Consider the following 23,090-nt stretch of genomic DNA (forward strand, 5'->3'; position numbering starts at 1 on the left):
CATGGTTAATGCAACAATGAGCATTCATCCTGATTTTCTTGTGGGGTGTTTGCAAATTTTCCTGATAGTTCATCTCACACTTTTTTGTACATTCCTTCTCAACTGCAAAAAGTATGGGATTTTTTTTGTTTGATTTTGAAAAGCAGATTTGTAGCTCCAGAGTGACACGACCGTTTAAGAATGCACTTTAAAGGTGGGAACCTAAAGTTTGGCGGGTGCCTGATTTTGTCCCACAAATTACTGGCAATCTGAAAGTGCCCTAAATCAGATGTGGTGGCAGCAGGGATGTTATGCACCACTTTGGCCATTCGTCTGCCCTGTGATCTTTCTGGCACATTCCTGCCCAGACAAACACGGCAACGCCAATCTCTCGGGTGGCATCTGTGCCCAGGCGTGGCTCCGGCCAGCTTCACTGGTTATATAACTTGAGATGCAAAGTGCATCCCTGGGAGAATCAGTCTCCATCCTGGGGACACATTCAGTGGTCAGGGATAGCTGCAATGCGCTCTACCTGGGATTGCCTTAGAGACGGCGGCTGATCCTGAGCGCAGCCATTAGACTCTTAATGTTTTCTAGCCAAAGGGGTCGCGTTGCATACTTCTCTCCTGAAAAGATCTGCACTATTTGCCAGTTTGCTTCTGGGCCCAAGTCAAAGTGCTGTTTTCGACCACTTCAGTTCTGCAAATACAAAGAACTGCAGGGAGAAGGAGCATCCTCTAGCAGCGTGTGCCTAACCATTGTAATATAGATTGGGTGCGTGCACCTGCCAAGATGGGTTTTGTTACAAATCCCGCGGGGAGATTGTTCCATCCCAGACGGCAATTGTGGTAGGTGTTGCTTACTTGAATTCATTCTCAATACTCCAGGCTTGTTAAGCAGGGCAGCTTAACCCTTTCCTTACGGTAAGGTGTGTTGATTGCTTACCATGCAAATAGATGTGAGGTGAGGAACAGGATTGGATGAATGGCTGCTGATGTCACTCATTGGGATTAACACGCCTCCATAAATAGGAAGCTGCCTTATACTGAGTCAGGCCATCGGTCAGTCGAGCTCAGGCCTACAATGACTGGCAGATGCTCGCTAGTTTTTCAGACTGGGTTCTCTCTCAACCCTACCAGAAGATGCTGGGGTTTAAATCTGGGACCTTTTGCATGCAGATCAGATGATCTACTGCTGAGCTACACCCCTACATCTGGGAAGAGTACTGCCATGCAGCTTATAGATAGAAGAGGCGTATGGGGATCCCCTTACAGAATCCCCCAAGCAAAAGCTTACCTTTCCTTGCCTCTCAGTTTTCTGATGATGCCTCTTCCCATTGGCTCCCCCTGCTCTAGAGTCTGCCAGTTGTGGCCTCCCCTGGCCTTGCAGCTTTGTGAGCTGGCAACCCTAAGGACTATAAAGTATTGAGTAGGGTTGGGTGTTGGGCATTTCACCTGTTGATGACCTCACACCATCCAAGTGAATGTGGACCATCCTTTTATTACGATGCTGGCGTGTGTGTTCATACACAAGGGGTCATCAGCCCATTTTCTCTCACCTGTGGTCTTCTGAAACAAATAGGACAGGTATTTCCAGCTGTTACAACTGAATGACTCTTACCTACAGTGATACCTTGGTACTCAAACGGCTTGGCTCCCAAACAAATCAGCTCCTGAACGCCGCAAACCCGGAAGTACGTGTTCTGGTTTGCGAATGTTTTTCGGAAGCCAAATCTCCGACATGGCTTCCGCTTGAGCGCAGGAAACTCCTGCAGCCAATTGGAAGCCGTGACTTGGTTTTTGAATGGTTTCAGGAGTTGAACGGACTCCCAGAATGGATTAAGTTCAAGAACCAAGGTACTTCCTCCTCCTTTGAAAACATGTGGATGGGTCAGGACAATTTTCAGGCTCAAAATGCAGAATCAAGTCCCACATTTCCCTCCCTCTGGTCCTTTTTCTTTTGCTCCCCCAGCTACACTGGAGCTACCTTTCCGTGACCAGTTCATGCATAGCCGGGATTTAAATGGCCCCATGAGGTGGGCAGGGGGGCAACTGCCTGGGGAGAGGCAAAGAGCTGTGAGGAGCATTGGCCCATGAGGCAAGGGGAGGTGACCACCTCAGGGGGCAGGATCCACAGGGGCAGCAGATCCCCATCTAGATATTTATTCCCCCTTTGTTCCTGATGTAGGGAACTGTTCCTTGGCAGGGTAGGCGGGCACCATTTTGTGGTTCGACACAGGTGCCAAAATGTATTGGACCGGGCAGCGCTCCATCACAGGGACATAGGAACCTGCTCTACAGAGTCTAGCTCAGAATTGTCAACACTGACTGGCAATAGCTCTCCGTGGTTTCAGGAAGGAGACATTCCCAGCCCTACCTGGGGATATCAATTGAGTATTTTTTTTAACCAAGAGCTGAAGTTCTCAGAATACTGAATGTTACGTCTCTGCGGTGTTTCCGTTTGCCCTTCTAATACACGCTTGCTTTCGCGATTCCTATGTGAGGGATATGTCTCCCTCAAGCCCTGTGGTCTTGGCGGAAGGAGTGATCCATGCTGGTAGAGAGTCTGCCTTCCTCCTCCTCCTCCTCCTTCTTCTTCCCTTGAACGGTTGTCGACAGCCACCTTCTCTCCCTCCCAAATGCAGACCCCTGGGAGGTGCCCTTCGAAGAGATCATGGACCTGCAGTGGGTGGGCAGTGGGGCCCAAGGCGCTGTCTTCCTGGGACGCTTCCATGGGGAGGAGGTGGCCGTCAAGAAGGTGCGAGACCTCAAGGAGACAGACATCAAGCACCTGCGGAAACTGAAGCACCCCAACATCATCACCTTCAAGTGAGTGTGGGATCTGGGTGATGGGGGGGGTGACCTGCCGGCTTCCAGGAGGACAGTGCCCAAGTGTGGTGTGGAAGTTGCCTTTTCCAAGCAATAGACCCTCCTCCTGTTGGCTTGTTCACCTGCTCACCTTCGCTGGGCACAAGCCAGCTTTCCCATGAGAGCATATCGCTACCTGTGTGTGTGCTTGGTTCAGCCTTCTACAACTTGGTGCCCAGCAGAGAATTTATATGAAGAGTGTTTATGAAAGTGTTTGCTACTGCCCTGTCATACAATATCAGAGCATTACACAACAATATACATTCAGGTAGGTAGCCGTGTTGGTCTGACGCAGTCAGAAGCAGCTGAGAGACCAACTAAGTTTGTTCTTGGTATAAGGTTTCGTGTGCATGCACTTCTGAAGAAGCGTGTATCTGAAGAAGCGTGCATGCACACGAAAGCTTATACCAAGAGCAAACTTAGCTGATCTCTAAGGTGCTACTGGGCAATTTTTTATATATATAACAATATACAGTTATATATATACATTAATAAGGACGCGGGTGGCGCTGTGGGTAAAACCTCAGTGCCTAGGACTTGCCGATCGTAAGGTCGGCGGTTCGAATCCCTGCAACGGGGTGAGCTCCCATCGTTCGGTCCCAGATCCTGTCAACCTAGCAGTTCAAAAGCACTCCTAAGTGCAAGTAGATAAATAGGGACCGCTTTATAGTGGGAAGGTAAACGGCGTTTCTGTGTGCGGCGCTGGCGCTGGCTCGCCAGATGCAGCTTCGTCACGCTGGCCACGTGACCCGGAAGTGTCTTCGGACAGCACCGGCTCACGGCCTCTTGAGCGAGATGAGCGCGCAACCCTAGAGTCAGTCACGACTGGCCTTTGGGCAGGGGTACCTTTACCTTTTTATATACATAAAACAATAAACATTAAAAGCAGGACAGAATATGTTAGGTCCCTTGATTTCAGTAGGTCTGCTCTGAGTAAGACTTAGGTTTGTTGTTGTTGTTGTTATTTTACTTATACTCACTCATCTGGCCAGGCCTCCCCTGCCACTCTGGGCAGCTTCCAACAGAATAGTAAAAACACAATAAAACATCAAACATTAAAACCTCCCTAAACAGGGCTGCCTTCTAAAAGTATTCTAAAAGTCAGATAGTTGCTTATTTCCTTGACATCTGATGGGAGGGCGTTCCACAGGGCGGGTGCCACCACCAAGAAGGCCCTCTGCCTGGTTCCCTGTAACTTGGCTTCTCGCAGAGAGGGAACCGCCAGAAGGCCCTCGGAGCTGGACCTCAGTGTCTGGGCTGAATGATGGGGGTGGAGACGCTCCATCAGGTATACTGGGCTGAGGTTGTTTAGGGCTTTAGGGCCACCCTTTGACTTCTGCATGACGGGAATATCATAGAATTGTAGCTGGAAGGAACAGTAAGGGTGATCTAGTCCAACCCATGCAGTGCAGAAATCACAGCTAAATAATCCCTGATAGATGGCCATCTAAACTCTGCTTTAAAATCTCCAATGAAGGAGACTCTGTCTGCCATATGAAGGTAAAAATTGTTTCTGTTGGCCTTTGACCACTCCTTCTTTTGCTTCTGGCCCCACCCACCACTGGCCTGCGGCCTCCAAGAGGTTGCACACAAGGAAATACGGCCCTTGGACTTAGGGTTGTTGTTGTTGCTGCTGCCCTAGTCCTGCGATAAAGCTTACAGAATTCTGTATCCCTGCTCTGTGTTATGCTGAGCACTGCTTAACTGCGTGTTCCTGCTGGCCTCTAACATGCCCTGTGCTTCTTCCTTCCTCTTAGGGGTGTTTGCACCCAGGCCCCCTGCTACTGCATCATCATGGAGTTCTGTGCCCAGGGACAGCTGTACGAAGTGCTGCGCGCAGGGCGCAAGGTCACCCCCTCGCTGCTGGTCGACTGGTCCATGGGCATTGCCGGTGGCATGAATTATCTGCACCTCCATAAGATCATCCACCGTGACCTCAAGTCACCCAAGTAAGAAGGGGAGGGGGCAGACTTACAGTGGGGAGACGTGGCTGGGAGTTACCTAGTGAGCACCAGGGCCGGGTGATATCTGGTTTTACAGACACACCGCTAAGACTGCGTTCATGGAAGACCATCTGACTCGGCCACGAGTGATCACCAAGAAAGAGAGAGAGGGAGAGAGGTTTTTGGCATTGCAATACGTCACCAACTAAACATTGCAATATACCAATACTCAGGTTACATACACATCAGGTTATAGACTCCACTAACCCAGAAATAGTACCTCAGGTTAAGAACTTTGTTTCAGGATGAGAACAGAAATCTTGCTCTGGCGGTGCGGCGGCAGCGGGAGGCCCTATTAGCTAAAGTGGTGCTTCAGATTAAGAACAGTTTCAGGTTAAGAACGGACCTCCGGAACGAATTAAGTACTTAACCCGAGGCACCACTGTATATCACAATGTATGAAATAAGGATGAAACTATGTAAAAGTGAACAGGAGGGCTGGGCAATATCTGTTTTTTAACATCGTGCTAAACATCGTGATATATTGATACATCACAATGTCCGAAATAAGGGGAAGGACAGTCTGACTGAGCTATGTACGTAGGTAGAGCCATTGGCTGGCTTCATAGTTTTCCCCACATCGTGATTTTTGCATAGCATGCACAAGCACATCGTAATATGTGATATATCGCCAGCTCAAAACCTCTGCAAGCAATATCACGACACGGACTTCAATCACAAGATGGGATTAGGGTACCAGGTCAGAATCAGCACTGCTTTTAAAGTGGCAATAGGACTAGGACTTTCAACATGTCACGGTTGCAAGGGGCAGTATGTATTCTGCCTCCCTGCCAAATTACCAGCAAGGTAATCCAGATTCTTTGTCTAGACGCTAGAGCATAGAACCATTGAATTGTAGAGGTGGAAGGGACCCGGGGGTCATCTAGTCCAGCCCCGTGTGGAGGAGCAGTCTAGAACCAGAATGCTTCTCCCTTCCTTAGAAAGGAAGTTATCCTCTTGCTGTGCTCCCCCTGCTGACTGCTGAGAGCATGACTTCTCTTTCTTATTTTCCTTGGTCATGTGCACGGTGGGAAGATCAACACTGCAGTGCCTCATGCTTCTTCTCTGCTCTCCCTTCCCCACCCACCCAATAGCATGTTGATCACTTACGATGACGTGGTGAAGATCTCTGACTTTGGCACCTCCAAGGAGCTCAGCGACAAGAGCACCAAGATGTCCTTCGCCGGAACGGTGGCCTGGATGGCCCCAGAAGTCATTCGGAATGAGCCTGTCTCTGAGAAGGTTGACATCTGGTGAGGAGATGGGCCTGCCCAGAATAGGGGAGGTGTGGGAAGAGGGAGGGATCAGGGCTCGGTAGGCCACAAGAACACAAACACACCCAGACACAGAAATGTGAAGGCAGCCATCGTGGAAATGGAGACTTTCTCAGCAGTCCCCAACCCTCTGCAACAGGACCGGGAGAAATCCTCCCTCATCCATCAAGCTTGTTGGTGACCTTGGGCCACCCACTACCTCTCAGCCTAACCTTCCTCACAGGCTAGTTGTGAAGATATAAACATGGACAGGGGTTGGGGGAGCCATGTGCTCTGGCTTGAGCTCGTTGGGTGTGAATGCAGTTTAATTGAATCATTGTGAGGCGATTAAAATCCAACACAAAGAATAAAATACAAGGAAGGGAGATGGGGACCACTGAATGGAACTGCTTCCAAGAGTGGAACAAGAGGATTTAAAAATTCAGGTCGCACCCCAAGTGCCAATCTGAAGAGGAACATCTCCCATCCCAGAGAGGTGACAGGGGAGGACCCAGAACAGGGGCAGAGACCCAAAGGCTCTCCAGACTCCTGTTCATCTTCGAACGTTGGCCATTCTGGCTGGGGCTGCTGAAGTCCAGCAATATCTGGAGCCAGTGTGGGGTAGTGGTTAAGAGCTCTAGTCTCATAATCTGGTGAACCGGGTTCGCTTCCCCGCTCCTCCGCATGCAGCTGCTGGGTGACCTTGGGCCAGTCACACTTCTCTGAAGTCTCTCCGCCCCACTCACCTCACAGAGTGTTTGTTGTGGGGGAGGAAGGGAAAGGAGAATGTTAGCCGCTTTGAGACTCCTTAAAAGGGAGTGAAAGGCGGGATATCAAATCCAAACTACTCCTCCTCCTCTGAAGGATTCCAGCTTCCACATCCATGTTCTGGAACATGTCCCCATCAACCAAAAGTCCAGATAATATGTGATACAGAGCTGAGCCTTCAGATCTGTGTGCATCGTGCATGTGTTCATGTTCCATATGGGCAAAGACACCCTTGAATTTTCATATTCTAGCATCCTCCTTCACAAATATACAGTACACATCTATATTGCACATAGTCCAGAAATTGGCAATCTGTGCTGAAGACTTCCTGCTCCCCACGACTGCCATATTTAGATGGCATCTGTGCAGGCAGGAATTGTCTTTTTGTTATTTTGCTATAGCAACTAATAAACATAGGCATTTAAAAAGAAGAAGAACCCAAACATTTATTGATTGACATTTATATAACCAATTTTTTCTGCTAGGCAGAAAAACCAGGCAGTTAAACAACAACAACAACAGCCTGCAATTTAACAGACGAGATACAGAATGGGAATGCAAGTGGGGGAATCAGTAGAGTTGACTACTGCCTGAGGCATTTTTGTGAGGGGAGGGGAGCTGAATGGCAGAGAGACCTGACCAGCATGGCTGATGGAAGGGGTCTTGCTATCTGGCCTCTCCCTCTCAAGCAGCCAGGGGGTATAACAACTGCTTGGGGCGGGGGGAATAATCTACCTGGTTTGGTGAAAATACCACACCTCACCCTTTTCAGGGGCCATTGGAAGAAAGAGACACCACAAGATATCATGGGGAAATATCATTTCTCAGTTAATTTACATTTTAACTTATCTACTTAGTTTGGGTAACTAATTGAGGAAGAGCAGAATTAAAATGCTAGATGATTCTACCACACAAAATTATACTGGAAGAAGAGGGAGGAATGAAGAGGAAGGTGTGAGGGTTTTCTACGTTCTCTATCCTGGGATGGCCAACCGGTAGACCCCTCCCACCCACTCCAAAAAAGCTCAACAACTTTGTTGTTGTTTAGTCGTTTAGTCATGTCCGACTCTTTGTGACCCCCTGGACCAGAGCACGCCAGGCACTCCTGTCTTCCACTGCCTCCCGCAGTTTGGTCAAACTCATGTTGGTAGCTTCGAGAACACTGTCCAACCATCTCATCCTCTGTCGTCCCCTTCTCCTTGTGCCCTCCATCTTTCCCAACATCAGGGTCTTTTCCAGGGAGTCTTCTCTTCTGATGAGGTGGCCAAAGTATTGGAGCCTCAGCTTCAGGATCTGTCCTTCCAGTGAGCACTCAGGGCTGATTTCCTTCAGAATGGAGAGGTTTGATCTTCTTGCCATCCATGGGACTCTCAAGTGTCTCCTCCAGCACCAGAATTCAAAAGCATCAATTCTTGGAAAACTGATGCAGAGTTTTGTGGAAATGGGAGCAGAATGCAGTCAGTTGCTACATGCCAGACGGGCTCTGAGATTTAATTTCCCCACCACAGGTCCTTTGGAGTCGTCCTCTGGGAGTTGCTGACGGGAGAGATTCCTTACAAGGATGTGGACTCCTCCGCCATCATCTGGGGGGTGGGCAGCAACAGCCTCCACCTTCCTGTTCCCACCAGCTGCCCTGACGGTTTCAAGATCCTGCTAAGACAGTGCTGGTAAGTCCATGAGATGCAAAAAAGAGTGAGAAAAGCCCAGACGCCTCTCTCTGCATCAGGAGTGAGAACCTGGAACCTAGATGTGTGACTCTCCCCACCCAAATCACTGAATATTATACACAGCTAAATCATTTTTGGAGACTCGCTGGCAGGCCAGTGAAAGGCACTTGTGTGTCGTTGTGCTCTGCGGGATGCTGTTCGTGCAGGATGGGGCTTGAACACTGAGGTCCAGCTCCGAAGGCCTTCTGGCAGTTCCCTCCCTGCGAGAAGTGAGGTTACAGGGAACCAGGCAGAGGGCCTTTTCGGTGGTGGCGCCTGCCCTCCCATCAGATGTCAAGGAAATAGACAACTACCTGACTTTTAGAAGACATCTGAAGGCAGCCCTGTTTACGGCAGTTTTTAACGTTTGATGTTTTATTGTGTTTTTAATATTCTGTCTGGAAGCCGTCCAGAGTGGCTGGGGAAACCCAGCCAGATGGGTGGGGTATAAATAATATTTTTATTATTATCATGTGTTGTGTTGTCAAATGTTTGCCAGTGTGTCATGTGCAAACATTTCCGTCCCACTGCCAGAACTGTGTGGCACACACTTCACACAAGAAGAAGAACATCTGGTCATGGGGAGGATTGGGGCAGAATCTTCCTCCATATTTATTTACCTCAGATATGTATCGATCAGAATATCACCGGAGGCATTTTATTAGTTATTTATTTATTTAATTAATTTGTATTACATTTTTCAAAAAATAGAAGCTAAACAAAGAAAAACAAAGAACAATACATAACACTGTAAACACACTTATATACATATTTTCCAAAATGAAAACTAATAAAAAATAATAAAAGGAAAGGAAAGGAAAAATAAAATATATAAAGAAAAAAACTAAAGAAAAAAATACTTTTCATAGCCTGGAATATTACCAAATTCTTGCTTCAAATACTGCAAGATATAAATCTTAGTTAAAATATTATAAAATACTTCCACCGCATTCCACCACACGACTCTTAGTTATCTTCCTCACATTTACATCTGATCTTCAATCATTTCCCTTCCTTCGATTCTTTCATAATCTATCAAATCTTTATGTTCTCTGTATTCTTCACAAGCTTAGTCTAGATGCAACCAAACTTTCGTATTTGAGCCCTGCTTGTATAAATAATCATTTAAACATTTCCATTGCTTCTGAATTAAAATTTTTGACCTATGCCTTATTAAATCCGTCAATTTTAGCAAAAATAGGAAGCATTTATTTTTATTTTAAAGATGTACCTATCACCCTGTGCTGCACAAAATTCCCTGATGGGAACCCAGAAATGAGCATGGTAGTGGCTCCCTTTGCAATAGCCGCAGCAAATTTGGGGGGAAATTACCTTCTGCAGGCAAAGCAGATAGCCCACTGAGCGGTGGTTCTGCTGACTGATGCCTTCCATCTATGGAGGGACACCAATTGCATTCTACCTCCAGTTTTCCATTCCTGGATGCCATCAAATACAACCAAGTACTCAGGGAGAGCCGCCTGGGCAGAGGCTTACCATTAGCTCATGTCCACACCAGCTCCATCCGTCTGTTTCTCTCCATCCAGGAACAGCAAACCTCGGAACCGACCCTCCTTCCGCCAGATCCTGCTCCACCTTGACATCGCGTCCGCCGATGTGCTGTCTACACCGCAAGAGACCTACTTCAAATCCCAGGTGGGTGTTGTTGGGCCAGTGCCTTTCTTCCAGCCCCCCATTGGGGGTCTCAGTCACTTCCTCTCCGTTTTCCTTGTAGAGGTTATTATGGAGCTTTCCTCTCTCTTTCTCACCAGCCTATGTGTTGTTTTATTTATTTGCTATAGTTACCATATTTTTCGCTCTACGGGACACACTTTTTCTGCTCCAAAAATTAAGGGCAAATGTGTGTGCGTCTTATGGAGCGAATGCAGGCTCCATGGCTTCAGCGAAAGCAACATGAAGCCTCCAAAGAGCAGCGGGAGCGCTCCCGCCATGCTCCAGAGGCTTTGGGCGGCTATCCCTGAAGCCTCCGGAGTGCAGGGGGAGCTGCCGCTGCGCTCCAGAGGCTTCGCGTTGCTTTCACTAAAGCCAGGAGAGCAAGATCCCTCTTGCTCCCCAGGCTTCGCTTCGCTGGAGAGGTGCTGCGCAGCTTTCCCTCTCTGCGCAGCGCCCCTTCAGCGAAGCGGGAGGAGAAATGGAAGGGGCTCCGTTTCTCCTCCCGCTTCGCTGAAGGGGCGCTGCGCAGAGAGGGGGAGAATCCCCTCCCCCGTTCTCCCCCTCCTATGGTCCGGTGGGTCCTATGGTTCGGTGCGTCCTATAGAGCGAAAAATACGGTATTTCTCTGTAGATCCATGATGATGTACAGGGTTCTCCCCTCCATCTTATCCTTGCCTTGTGAGATAAGTTAGGTGTAGGTTTGGGTGACTGGCCCAAGGTCACTCGCTGAATTTCGTGGCTGGATTTGGGTTTGAGGCCAGGTCCTCGTCTGACACTCTCAGCCAGGGCGGGGGAACCTCGGCCCCGTGGGCCAAATGAGGCCTCTCTGTTTGGCATTGGAACTCTCTCCAGGCCACAGTCCTTATTGGCCCTGCACCACCCACTCCTTGAGTGTGTTTACTTGGCTGGAACAGGTCCTTGAATGCCTCTTTGCTTGCCTGAACAAGGGATAGAGAGAGGTGCATGTAGAAACTAGCCTACTGGACCAAGGGAAAATTGATCTTAGCATGCAGGCCCTGGAAGGTTATTGTTGTTGTTTATTCATTTATTTATTAAATGTCTATATCATCTTTCATCCTGCATTACACCATTCTTGTGGGCATATCTGTCTGTTTCGAGAGGCAATGGAGTGTGTCAAACTTCTGCATTAGTAGCGCCAGAGTTACCTCTTGGGGCACAAGCCTGGGCAATATGTGTGGAGGTCTTGGGATGCCTCCCCTCACAGCCTCACTGATGTGGTTCAAGCAGAGCAAGACATTTAGCCATCCAGCCTCTGCTTAAAAACCCCAACGAGAGTCCACAACCTCTAGAGCAGTGGTCCCCAGATGTTGTTGGACTACAACTCCCATCATCCCTGAGCTCTGGCCTTGCTAGCTAGGGGTGATGGGAGTTAGAATCATAGAATCATAGAGTTGGAAGAGACCACAAGGGCCATCGAGTCCAACCCCCTGCCAAGCAGGAAACACCATCAGAGCACTCCTGACATATGGTTGTCAAGCCTCTGCTTAAAGACCTCCAGAGAAGGAGACTCCACCACACTCCTTGGCAGCAAATTCCACTGTCGAACAGCTCTTACTGTCAGGAAGTTCTTCCTAATGTTTAGGTGGAATCTTCTTTCTTGTAGTTTGGATCCATTGCTCCGTGTCCGCTTCTCTGGAGCAGCAGAAAACAACCTTTCTCCCTCCTCTATGTGACATCCTTTTATATATTTGAACATGGCTATCATATCACCCCTTAACCTCCTCTTCTCCAGGCTAAACATGCCCAGCTCCCTTAGCCGTTCCTCATAAGGCATCGTTTCCAGGCCTTTGATCATTTTGGTTGCCCTCCTCTGGACACGTTGTAGTTCAACAACATCTGGGGACCCACAGGTTGAGAAAGGCTGCTCTAGAGGGAGACCATTCCACTGTCGAACAGCTCTTACTGTCCGAAAGTTCCTCCCGATGTTTAGTCGGAATCTTCTTTCTTGTAACTTGAAGCCATTAGTCCTACCCTCCAAAGCAGGAGAAAACAAGCTTGCTGCATCTTCCATGGGACACCCCTTGAGATATTTGAAGATCATATATTAAGGTTGCATAGAGTAGACCTGGTGAGGCACTATTATCTCAAACAATACATTCTAGGACTGTCCATCGACATAGCACCAACACAAACGCATTGCAGCCCTCCTCACCATTGCGTCTGAAACCAGTGGCATGTGGGGGGGGCATTGGGGTGGGGGTTGCATGCATGTTCCTATCTTCTGCCCATAGACACAGTGCAGTGTTTCCTTGCTCTGGCATTTGAACTCTGCCAGAAGACCAAAGCCGTGTCGCTTCTTGTTTTCCATTAGTTTCAGCTGTGTATGTTCAGAATCCAGGAGAGAAGCTTATAGAATCATAGAATCATAGAGTTGGAAGAGACCACAAGGGCCATCGAGTCCAACCCCCTGCCAAGCAGGAAACACCATCAGAGCACTCCTGACATATGGTTGTCAAGCCTCTGCTTAAAGACCTCCAAAGTAGGAGACTCCACCACACTCCTTGGCAGCAAATTCCACTGTCAAACAGCTCTTACTGTCAGGAAGTTCTTCCTAATGTTTAGGTGGAATCTTCTTTCTTGTAGTTTGGATCCATTGCTCCGTGTCCGCTTCTCTGGAGCAGCAGAAAACAACCTTTCTCCCTCCTCTATATGACATCCTTTTATATCACCTCCTCTTCTCCAGGCTAAATTATCTATGTCTCTTCTCCCCCCCCCCGCCCCCAGGCTGAATGGAGGGAGGAAGTGAAGCTACATTTTGAAAAGATCAAGTCAGAGGGGACATGTCTGCACCGCTTGGAGGAGGAGCTGATCCACCGGCGACGAGAAGAACTCAGGTAAGATGATGGATATAGGAGAAGGAATGATACGGCTGAAAAGGTTCCCTCCTTGTTGTCAAGAGCTTGGCGGCAATGGCAGCGGCGGCATCTGTCTCAAGAGACAATGGAGTGGGCCTCTGGGGGTGGGCCTGGGCCTCACTGATGTGGCCCAAAGGAAAACAGCAAAACCTTGGGCACCAGCTGGGCTGCAGGAGTTGCTGGAAGAAGGTGTACAAGGCGCCATTCAACTGCCTTAGGGCTCCACTCCAGATTTTTGTAGGGTTTACGTCTTAGCCTTTTCTTCTCCTGCAAAGCAGTGGACGTTTAGGATCAGACTTTTCCTTCTCCTAGATGAGCTACCTTCCCAGGTTGACAAGCATGTGTGCTTTCAAACCACAGAGCCTAGGTCAGCGGTTCGAATCCCTGCGACGGGGTGAGCTCCCGTTGCTCGGTCCCAGCTCCTGCCAACCTAGCAGTTCAAAGCACATCAAAGTGCAAGTAGATAAATAGGTACCGCTCCGGCGGAAAGGTAAATGGCATTTCCGTGCGCTGCTCTGGTTCACCAGAAGTGGCTTAGTCATGCTGGCCACATGACCCGGAAGCTGTACGCCGGCTCACTCGGCCAATAAAACGAGGTGAGCGCCACAACCCCAGAGTCGGTTACGACTGGACCTAATGGTCAGGGGTCCCTTTACTTTTAATACTACACATTTTCCATTTTGTGTGAATTAAACTATTATTCTTCACATGTATATCCACTCCCGTAGCAGACAGCATTAGTGAGACAGTGCCCCTCGCCATTTGGGACACTGCTGCCAATTCTTTTTTTCCCTTTTTTCAAATAATATTTATTATTTTTAGTAGATAAACATAATAAAAAAGAAGAGATTAACAATAATAAAGACAAACAAAAATAGGAGAAAAAGAGAAAAAAGAAGAAAGATACATACTACATATTACCACTTAATTAATTAAAATTAAGTACCATCCATCTTCATAAACATAGTATTTGACTTCCTCGAATCTCTTCCATCTGAATTTCTTATGTAGCAGTTTCCAATATCAGTGTTTCAAAAGACCATATCACAGTCCTAATCATATTACATAGCTTTCTTTATCGTACATTTTCTTATTTATAAATTTAATTCCATTTTAATCCTAGGCCTAATTGTTTCTTTCAAGTGGTTACATATCTTTAATAGTACAATATTTATTCCAATAGTCTTTAAATTTCTTCCGATCTTCTTGGTGTTCCTCTTCTTTCTGGTCGCGGATTCTCTACTGCTGCCAATTCTGAAAAGCAGCCCAGCAGCAGCAGAGCTCAGAAACGGCTCCAAAGGCCTGTCCGTCTAGGATGACTGACAGCTGCTTTCCTCTCCCTCCCCAGACATGCTTTGGACATCCGGGAGCATTACGAGCGGAAGCTGGAGCGAGCCAACAACCTGTACATGGAACTCAACTCCCTCATGCTACAGCTGGAGCTGAAGGAGAAGGAACTGCTCAGGTGAGAAGGCGAAAACTCAAAAACTGGGCAGGGAAACCTGGGGCCTGCTGGGTGGTGTTGGACTCCAACTCCCATCAGCCCCAGCCAGCAGGGCCCAATGGATGATGGGAGCTGCAGTCCCAGAAACATCTGGTGGATCCAGTGGTGTAGCGTGGGTTGTCAGCACCCGGGGCAAGGCAAGTAATTTGCGCCCCCTAACCCGTGGATTTGCGCCCCCTAACCCTAAGCCCCAGATGTTGCGCCAGGTGCGGCCGGCCCCCCTGCACCCCCTACGCTACGCCACTGGGTGGATCCCACTGCAAGGGGTGCTAGACGTTGCAACTGGTTTTTACCGGGCCAATTTTTTGTCCAGGTTTCCCGACAGAGATCTCTCTCCTAGTCCTATTGGACACAAAGTCCAAAGTCCACTGAGCTGCAGCCGTTCCCTAAAGAAACTGGGGAAGGATCCTGATGCCTCTGGCTGCTCCTGACCTCTAGGTGGCAAGCTTTTTCTGGCTTGCTGTGCCAGAGAGCTTGGACCAGGAAGGACGGCAGCATTATCCATTCTGTGGATCTGAGAAGCATGGCGGGTTTCTCCCCCATAAGCCCAATGATTCGCACAGCATCATTTGAGGCTATACAGGAAGAAGAATGAGGTGTGAGCCAGGGCAAACCCAGTTGAGAAGGGCCATAGCTCAATGGCTAGGGCATCTACCCTGCATCCAGATGTCCCAGGTTTGATTCCTGGCATTTATTTCCAGGTAGAACCAGGAGAGACCCCTGTCTGGAACCCTGGAGAGCCCCTGCCAGTCATTGTAGACAATACTGAGACACATAGACCATTGGTCAGACTGGATACAAGGCAGCTCGTTATTTCTCTGTGTCCCAGGGAACACTGTAACAATAATAATAATAATTATAAAAATTTAATATTTATACCCCACCCATCTGGCTGTGTTTCCCCAGCCACTCTGGGCGGAGCCCAACTGAATAATAATAATAATAATAATAATAATAATAATAATAATAATAATTTATTATTTATACCCCGCCCATCTGGCTGGGTTTCCCCAGCCACTCTGGGCGGCTTCCAACAGAACACTAAAATACAATAATCTATTAAACATTAAAAGCTTCCCTAAACAGGGCTGCCTTCAGATGTCTTCTAAAATTCTGTAGTTGTTTATTTCCTTAACATCTGATGGGAGGGCGTTCCACAGGGCGGGTCCCACTACCAAGAAGGCCCTCTGCCTGGTTCCCTGTAACCTCACAGAGAGGGAACTGCCAGAAGGCCCTCAGAGCTGGACCTGAGTGTCTGGTCTGAACAATGGGGGTGGAGACGCTCCTTCAGGTATACTGGGCCAAGGCTGTTTAGGGCTTTAAAGGTCAACACCAACACTTTGAATTGTGCTCGGAAACGTTTCCTTGACATCTGATGGGAGGGCGTTCCACAGGGCGGGTGCCACTACCAAGAAGGCCCTCTGCCTGGTTCCCTGTAACTTCGCTTCCTGCAGTGAGGGAATTGCCAGAAGGCCCTCGGCGCTGGACCTCAGTGTCCGGGCAGAACGGTGGGGGTGGAGACGCTCCTTCAGGTATACTGGGCCGAGGCCATTTAGGGCTTTAAAGGTCAGCACCAACACTTTGAATTGTGCTCGGAAATGTACTGGGAGCCAATGTAGGTCTTTCAAGACTGGTGTTATATGGTCTCGACGGCCGCTCCCAGTCACCAGTCTAGCTGCCGGATTCTGGATTTGTTGTAGTTTCCAGGTCAGCTTCAAAGGTAGAGCGCATTGCAGTCATCCAAGTGGGAGATAACCAGAGCATGCACCATAGAATCATAGAATCATAGAGTTGGAAGAGACCACAAGGGCCATCGAGTCCAACCCCCTGCCAAGCAGGAAACACCATCAGAGCACTCCTGACATATGGTTGTCAAGTCTTAGCTTAAAGACCTCCAAAGAAGGAGACTCCACCACACTCCTTGGCAGCAAATTCCACTGTCGAACAGCTCTTACTGTCAGGAAGTTCTTCCTAATGTTTAGGTGGAATCTTCTTTCTTGTAGTTTGGATCCATTGCTCCGTGTCCGCTTCTCTGGAGCAGCAGAAAACAACCTTTCTCCCTCCTCTATGTGACATCCTTTTATATATTTGAACATGGCTATCATATCACCCCTTAACCTCCTCTTATCCAGGCTAAACATGCCCAGCTCCCTTAGCCGTTCCTCATAAGGCATCGTTTCCAGGCCTTTGACCATTTTGGTTGCCCACTCTGACGAGACAGTCCGTAGGCGGGTAGGGTCTCAGCCTGTGTATCAGATGGAGCTGATAAACACCTGCCCTGGACAAAGAATTGACCTGCACCTCCATGGACAGTGGTGAGTCCAAAATGACTCCCAGGCTGTGCACCTGGTCCTTCAGGGACACAGTTACCCCATTCAGGACCAGAGTGTCCTCCACACCCACCCGCCTCATCCCCCAGAAACAGTATTTCTGTCTTGTCATGATTCAACCTCAGTAGACAGTTCTGAGATACATGGACCATTGGTCAGACTGGGTACAAGGCAACTTCCTATTTTCCTGTGTCCCAGGGAACCCTGTAACAACCTCCTTGTAAACTTGGATAACATATGTGTATGCATGTGTGTTTAGTTGGGGCATCGATGTTTGCTGTAGTTAATGTATTTTGATTGCACAACCATTTACAATATTTGTAGCTTGCCTTCCTGCCCTCCAAAGGATCCATTCCACCCAGCGGTCAGGTGTCTGCGTAGTCCGTCCTCATACGTTCTCAGTTTTTTCCATCTCCATCCGTAGGCGGGAGCAAGCCCTGGAGAAGAAGTACCCTGGGCTCTTTAAGCACCACCCTTCACGTAGCCTCCTGCATGGCAACACCGTGGAAAAGCTGATCAAGAAGAGGAACGTGCCTCAGAAACTCTCTCCACACAGCAAGAGGTGAGGAGTGGCCGGAAAAGGCCTGCGAAGAATAGAGGGATTGATGAAGAGTCTCTGTCGCTTTCAGTGTTGTGTGACATGATTTTGTGGGAGTGCAGATGTAGAGTACAATTCACAGCTCAGCTCCCTGAGAATCTCAGCTTCCTTCCTTTTGTTTCTTTAAAACAAGCAAGCTTCTAGCCCTCATCGTTACATAGGTGCATTTGAAACCATGTAGGCAATGCCTTGTCCAATCCCAGAAGTCAGAGGAATGGCTTAATAAGTTTTGCTGTGGTTGTGGCTTCTGTTGCATAGCTCCTGGCTTCCTTCACATGCCCGTACATTATGCATAGTATTTTTAAAATGAAGAATAAATTAGGCATATTTGCTTAGTTTGCATAATTTATTCAGCTTGCAGAATTCAGCTTTTCTGGGTGCAGGATTTCGCTCTCCTGGGCACAGAATTTGTCTCTTCATCTACATATCTGTACACATACATATGTTTGAATAGGGTACACTTAATGGTGTTTAATTTCCAATGCAACCTTCTAAAATGCAGGGCTTCAAAATAAGCCCTGGTGCAAAGGGCTTTTTACAATGTCAGTTGCATGCAATACACAGATCTGGAAATGTGACTGGCATCTGGTGAAGAATCTAGGAACCTGAAAGTCCTTGCTTTTTGTTGTTTGCCAAAAATAAAACCAAGTTTATAGCCCTTATGATTTCCAAACAAGCACAGCAATTTTTTGGTCAGTATTTGGTGGAATCTCAAAACTCAAATGAAGGCAGGAAATAATTTCCAGTGACCAGGAAGCACGGCTTCAGTGCATTAAGCTCAACAAATGGAACTGGTTTTTTTGCTACAACCTAATAACTATCGGCTTGGCAGGCTTTTTCTCTAGTGGCACCATTGTTGTGGAAATGTGAAATGTGAGAGGCCTCATCAGTATTGGCATTCCGCCGGTTCTTGAAGACACGCCTGTTTAGCAAGCATTCCCCTGATCTCTAGACTTGAACCTCCTGCTTTAATTGTTCTTTTAACTGTTTTAACTATTATGCTGGTTCATGGGCTTGTTTATTATAGATCTTAATTATTATTATTATTATTACTATTATTAATAATAAATTTTTATTTATACCCCGCCCTCCGCGGCCAGGGCCGGGCTCAGGGCAGCTAACACCAAATATAAATTACAATAAAACATAATAGAAAACAACAACAAACAAACAGTTAATTAAAATACAGCTTAAAATTACAGATGTTTTGATGAAACTGTTTCACTATGTATTCTAATAAGGGGTAGCTATATATTTTTATAATCGGCTTTCTATTTGTTCTGTTAGAGACTTCAGAATACAGACCAGAATGGAAAAAAATCCAGGCAGCAATATTTTAATTACAAAAGTTTTATTGACTTTGGTTTATTTGTCAGACAAGCAAAGCAAAGGGGTGCATTCAGCTGCCAAAATGAGAGAAAATGGCCCCCGAGTATTGGTGGGAGGAACTATGGAAATATTGGGGTTGGTGGGTAGGCGTGGTATGTACTGCCCTACTTCTCTGGATACTCCTGTATTTTTGCTGGCATTGGCCAAAGCAGGAAAGAGTTCCCTGGTCTCCCCTGCCAACTTTTCCCGTCTAATGACTGAGTGGGGCATCCATAACCCCTACACGAGGTGTTTACAAGTGGCTTAAGTGGTAACCCATTCTGCCAATAAGTCACCCCAACAGATGCCACGAGTGGACTACCACTCCTCCCACTGCCACTTAACCGTTCCGCCATTGGTCAATGCAGCTACATGTACGCATGTCCTGGCTCTCTATGATGTGGTACCTATAGGTCCATCAAAATGAAAATGCAGAACCATAATCGGTCGGCATTGGTCGGGGGGCCATTTACAATTGTGCTGGCCAGATGTTGGGGCACAAAAACACGGCTGTCTGGTCCTTCCTGGAGCGTTGCTCCTTCTTGGCTGGTCCACTGCTGTTCATCAAGGGTGTAACGTGGTTCCACATCGTCTGGAGTGAGTTCTGGGATTATTCTTTTGGCATAGCAGGCATTTCCTGGAAATCTGGGCCGCCAGTTGATAAAGGTTGGCTATATAGACATACTTCTCCAGCTGCTTGGTTGTGGCATCTGGCCTCATGTGGGTGGATACATAGTATCTGGTTTGTCAGCAGTGCTCAAGATCCCTTCTGGGACCACTGTTCCAATAACTGAGGCGGGGCCGGTTCCCGGGCTGCTTCCTTGGCCACTCTGTCTGCCAATCGATTTCCTCTGGCCACTTCTCCTGGTCCAGTCTTGTGTCCATAACCTCAATGCAATCGTGCGTCTGCTCCTCACCTTCTCCTACCGGCAACAGGGTAGCTGGGTTGAGGGCGGTGGTGACCACTGGTGGAGGTTTCAGGGCTGCCTCACAAGCTGCATTATCTGCTTTCCGGTTGCCTCTGGTGACCATGTCCCAACCTCTATCATGGCCTTTGCAGTGCATTACAGCAATCTCTTTGGGGGCCCATACAGTTTCTAGTAACGTCTCAACTTCTGGAACGTATTTCAGAGCTTTCCCGTGGGCTCCACTCAAGCCCCGCTCTTTCCATAGGGCGCCATGCGCATGCAGGGTTAAGAAGGCATATTTAGAATCAATATAGATGTTAGCCTTGCATCCAGCTGCCAATTGCATGGCAATGCCTTTCGCTGTTGGACTTCACCTCAGAGGACAAATAACTCTTGGAGACTTTGGCCTCCTCAGAACTCTTGGAATGGCTTGCCTGGCCTGCACCCCCACTTTTGGGTGCTCCATTGCCTGAGGAACAGCTTGCAACTGCCTTTTCAGCCTTTCTCCAACACACAGTGCATCACACAGATGCGTTGAACCGTAGAAACAACTTCCCAAAGCAGCCTCAGCCCCCTCTGGGCTTGGTACTCTTTCTGCAGCCTGACATGCCGTCTTCAATCCCTGCCACGCAACCCAGGGCTTCTCTAGAGCATCAGCCACGTCTCCTTCACAAGCCTCCACTGCTCCTGTAAACTTCTTAATGGGCTGGGCAAAGCCTGTTTCAGCCTGTGTACTTTCCCATAGTTGCTTTTCTGCCAGCCAGTAATACATGCGTTTTGACCAGGCTTCCCAATTGGCTCCATGCAGCCTTTCACAGGGGTAATTCTTATGGCCTTACTGTTGCTGAACAGGCATCTTCCTCCCCCTTGGCCGCGGGTCTCTGAATGGCTACGGCGGACCCCTCGGGTCTCTGGCCTGTGAGCCATTACTGTGCCTAACACTGCTGCCTTTTCTTTCCTCCACTGCTTTTTCTCCCTCTTCTCAGCCTCTCCTCTTTGTTCAAACACCTTCTGGGCGATGGCCATGATCTGAAATCTGGACATGCCCTGGAACCCAGGCTGTTTTTGGATTTTGGTTCTAATGTCCTTTGCACATTGTCCTATGAGGGAGGCATTTACCATTAACTCATGTGCAGGGAGTTCAAAGTCAAAGGGGGTCCAAATTCTGTATGCCTCCATCAGGCGTTCCAAGAAATTCTAAAGCCTGTGTATTAATTCTCCTCCTTTCCTCTGAGGTAAAGAGAGTGCTCAGCAATTGCTGACAATCTGCCCAGGTAGCCTCATGCGCTGCAAATATAGAGGACCGCAAGTCCACAACTGCCTGGGATGGTGGTGAAGGGGACATATTGAAGGGTGAACGGAGGCGCAGGGAGTGGCTTGTCCCAAACTACACGAAGGGGGGGTCAGGACCTCTGCTTCTCCTGCCTCTGCGGTGGACCTGGACCGCTTTATGTGCTCCCCCAATGCTTTGCCTCAAATATTGCAATAAGCTTCTGCACCTTCTCGATACATAGTGGTCAAACTTCTGTATTTGTTCATCCTTTCCCTCAATTCTTTAAGGTTGGGGTATATTTTGTTCAGGATCTGGTCACTAGGCTCTGCCTCGTCTACTTCTGGGGTGTCTGGCAGCCCCCCTTTCCTGCTTCGGCTCCTGGGGGCCACATATCGGGGCGGCGGTGGAGCTTTGGGGATATGGGGCTGTCCCTGTCCTCCCAAGGGGGCCACCATGGCACTTGGATCATATGGGGGTGGGGCCAGGACTTTTGCCTCGGATCCCTGGTAAATGGGCTTCTTGAGGCGTTTTCCTGCCTGTGCTCCTTAATTTTGAATTGATCAGTCTTATATTTCTTCAGCCAGGGGGGTGGGGGGTTTCTCTATTATCACGTGAACCTCTAGAACTTCATCCATGTTCACAAACTCATGCAAGTTAAATGGAGAAAGTTCTTCTTCCTCTTTTAGTTTTATGCAGTTTTTTGTGTTTGTTTTTTTTTTCATCTGTTCCCTCATCCTTTTTCTGTGGCAACTAACTTGTCAACTGTGGTGGCCACAAAGATGCAGGTCTTCTCTTGAGGTTTCTCTGCCTGAGTCTCAAACCAGGGGTCTGCTGCAGTGTTCTCTGAGACACACCTGAGCACTGAGCCATCCAGCTGGTGCCTGGTTAAGGACAGCAATTAAATTGACCTCCCTGTCTCAGCTATAACTGCTATAGGTCTAAAACCATTTCGTATTCCCTAACCATAGACCACCTCTCACTGGTCATCAGAGAAACTAGGGCACTACTGGTGGTTTCCCTGATGTGTTCCAAACTGCCGCTGGTCACATAGATACCCAGCTCTTCCCTAGCTAAGTTCTGGGATTTAGCTTGCCCTCCCTGGTCAAGCTGTACTTACTATAGGGATCAAAACTGTTGGAGGTCTGCAAGGCTCATGTGCTTCCCAGTTCAGTGATGGGCTTTGGAGAAACTAGGAGGCTTGCCTTACTATCAAACTTACAGCTCAGCAGAGAACCCTCCAGCTCTGCCTGGCTGAACTCTTGCCTTCATTGAGGTCCAGAGATCTGAAAGCTTTGTATGCACTCTGGTTCTGTATACTAACTTGGATAACCTAAGGGATCTCTGGAGCGATCCCCTCCATCGCTCCCAAATCTGAATCTGAGTCTGAAACTCTTCTCTAAGTAACTACTCAGCCTCAAAAGATACTCCTTGTTGCCCTGTCCCAGCTAGGGCCTCTATGTTTTTTCCCAGTTCAATGCTGTGTCCAGTCCAGTTCACACATAGTGTGTAAGCGTTCTGGCGTCATCACAACGCCATAGTTTCCGCTGAATCCTTTTTTGAAATTGTTCAGCATGTACTTTAGGGGAGTTATTAGACCTTTTGAGCCACTCCCTCCCATATTTAATATGGCCCTTGTGCAGCGTCCCCAAACACCAAACAAACACACATAAACTTCCCAATTTTCCTCGCCCAGTCAAACTCGCGCTGCTGGGAAGCGCAATACTTATTGGTTCTACCCCAGGGGAATACCCTGGGGTTACACATACACACGCACCAAGTGCCTCTTTCACTGGACGCTGCACCACACAAACTAGCCTCCCGGTTCCCCCCTTTTTTTCCTTTTTGCCTTCCTTTAAATCCTTAAGCGTGGGTGGGTATCAGGGGCCAATCCTTCCCTTACTGCCACCAAACACGCTTGGGCATGTGATCAGGATGCCCCTTCCCCTTTTTAATTACAAGGGGGTCTCTGTCTTCCTCTGTCCCCAG

The 23,090-nt window shown here is 48.2% G+C and overlaps 1 protein-coding gene across 1 annotated transcript in view; it reads left to right on the top strand.

The window, feature by feature from the left end:
* MAP3K12 (mitogen-activated protein kinase kinase kinase 12) overlaps positions 1–23,090 on the top strand; it is a 61,391-nt gene that overhangs the window by 19,786 nt on the left and 18,515 nt on the right. The window contains exons 3-10 of the mRNA XM_082212432.1: positions 2,624–2,807; positions 4,604–4,795; positions 5,944–6,102; positions 8,379–8,537; positions 10,121–10,229; positions 12,993–13,102; positions 14,472–14,588; positions 17,382–17,519. Coding sequence (XP_082068558.1) covers positions 2,624–2,807; positions 4,604–4,795; positions 5,944–6,102; positions 8,379–8,537; positions 10,121–10,229; positions 12,993–13,102; positions 14,472–14,588; positions 17,382–17,519 — 1,168 coding nt within the window. The remainder of the gene's footprint in view (positions 1–2,623; positions 2,808–4,603; positions 4,796–5,943; positions 6,103–8,378; positions 8,538–10,120; positions 10,230–12,992; positions 13,103–14,471; positions 14,589–17,381; positions 17,520–23,090) is intronic.

The sequence above is a fragment of the Podarcis vaucheri genome (assembly GCF_965113315.1).
Source record: "Podarcis vaucheri genome assembly, chromosome: 2".
NCBI lineage: Eukaryota > Metazoa > Chordata > Lepidosauria > Squamata > Lacertidae > Podarcis > Podarcis vaucheri.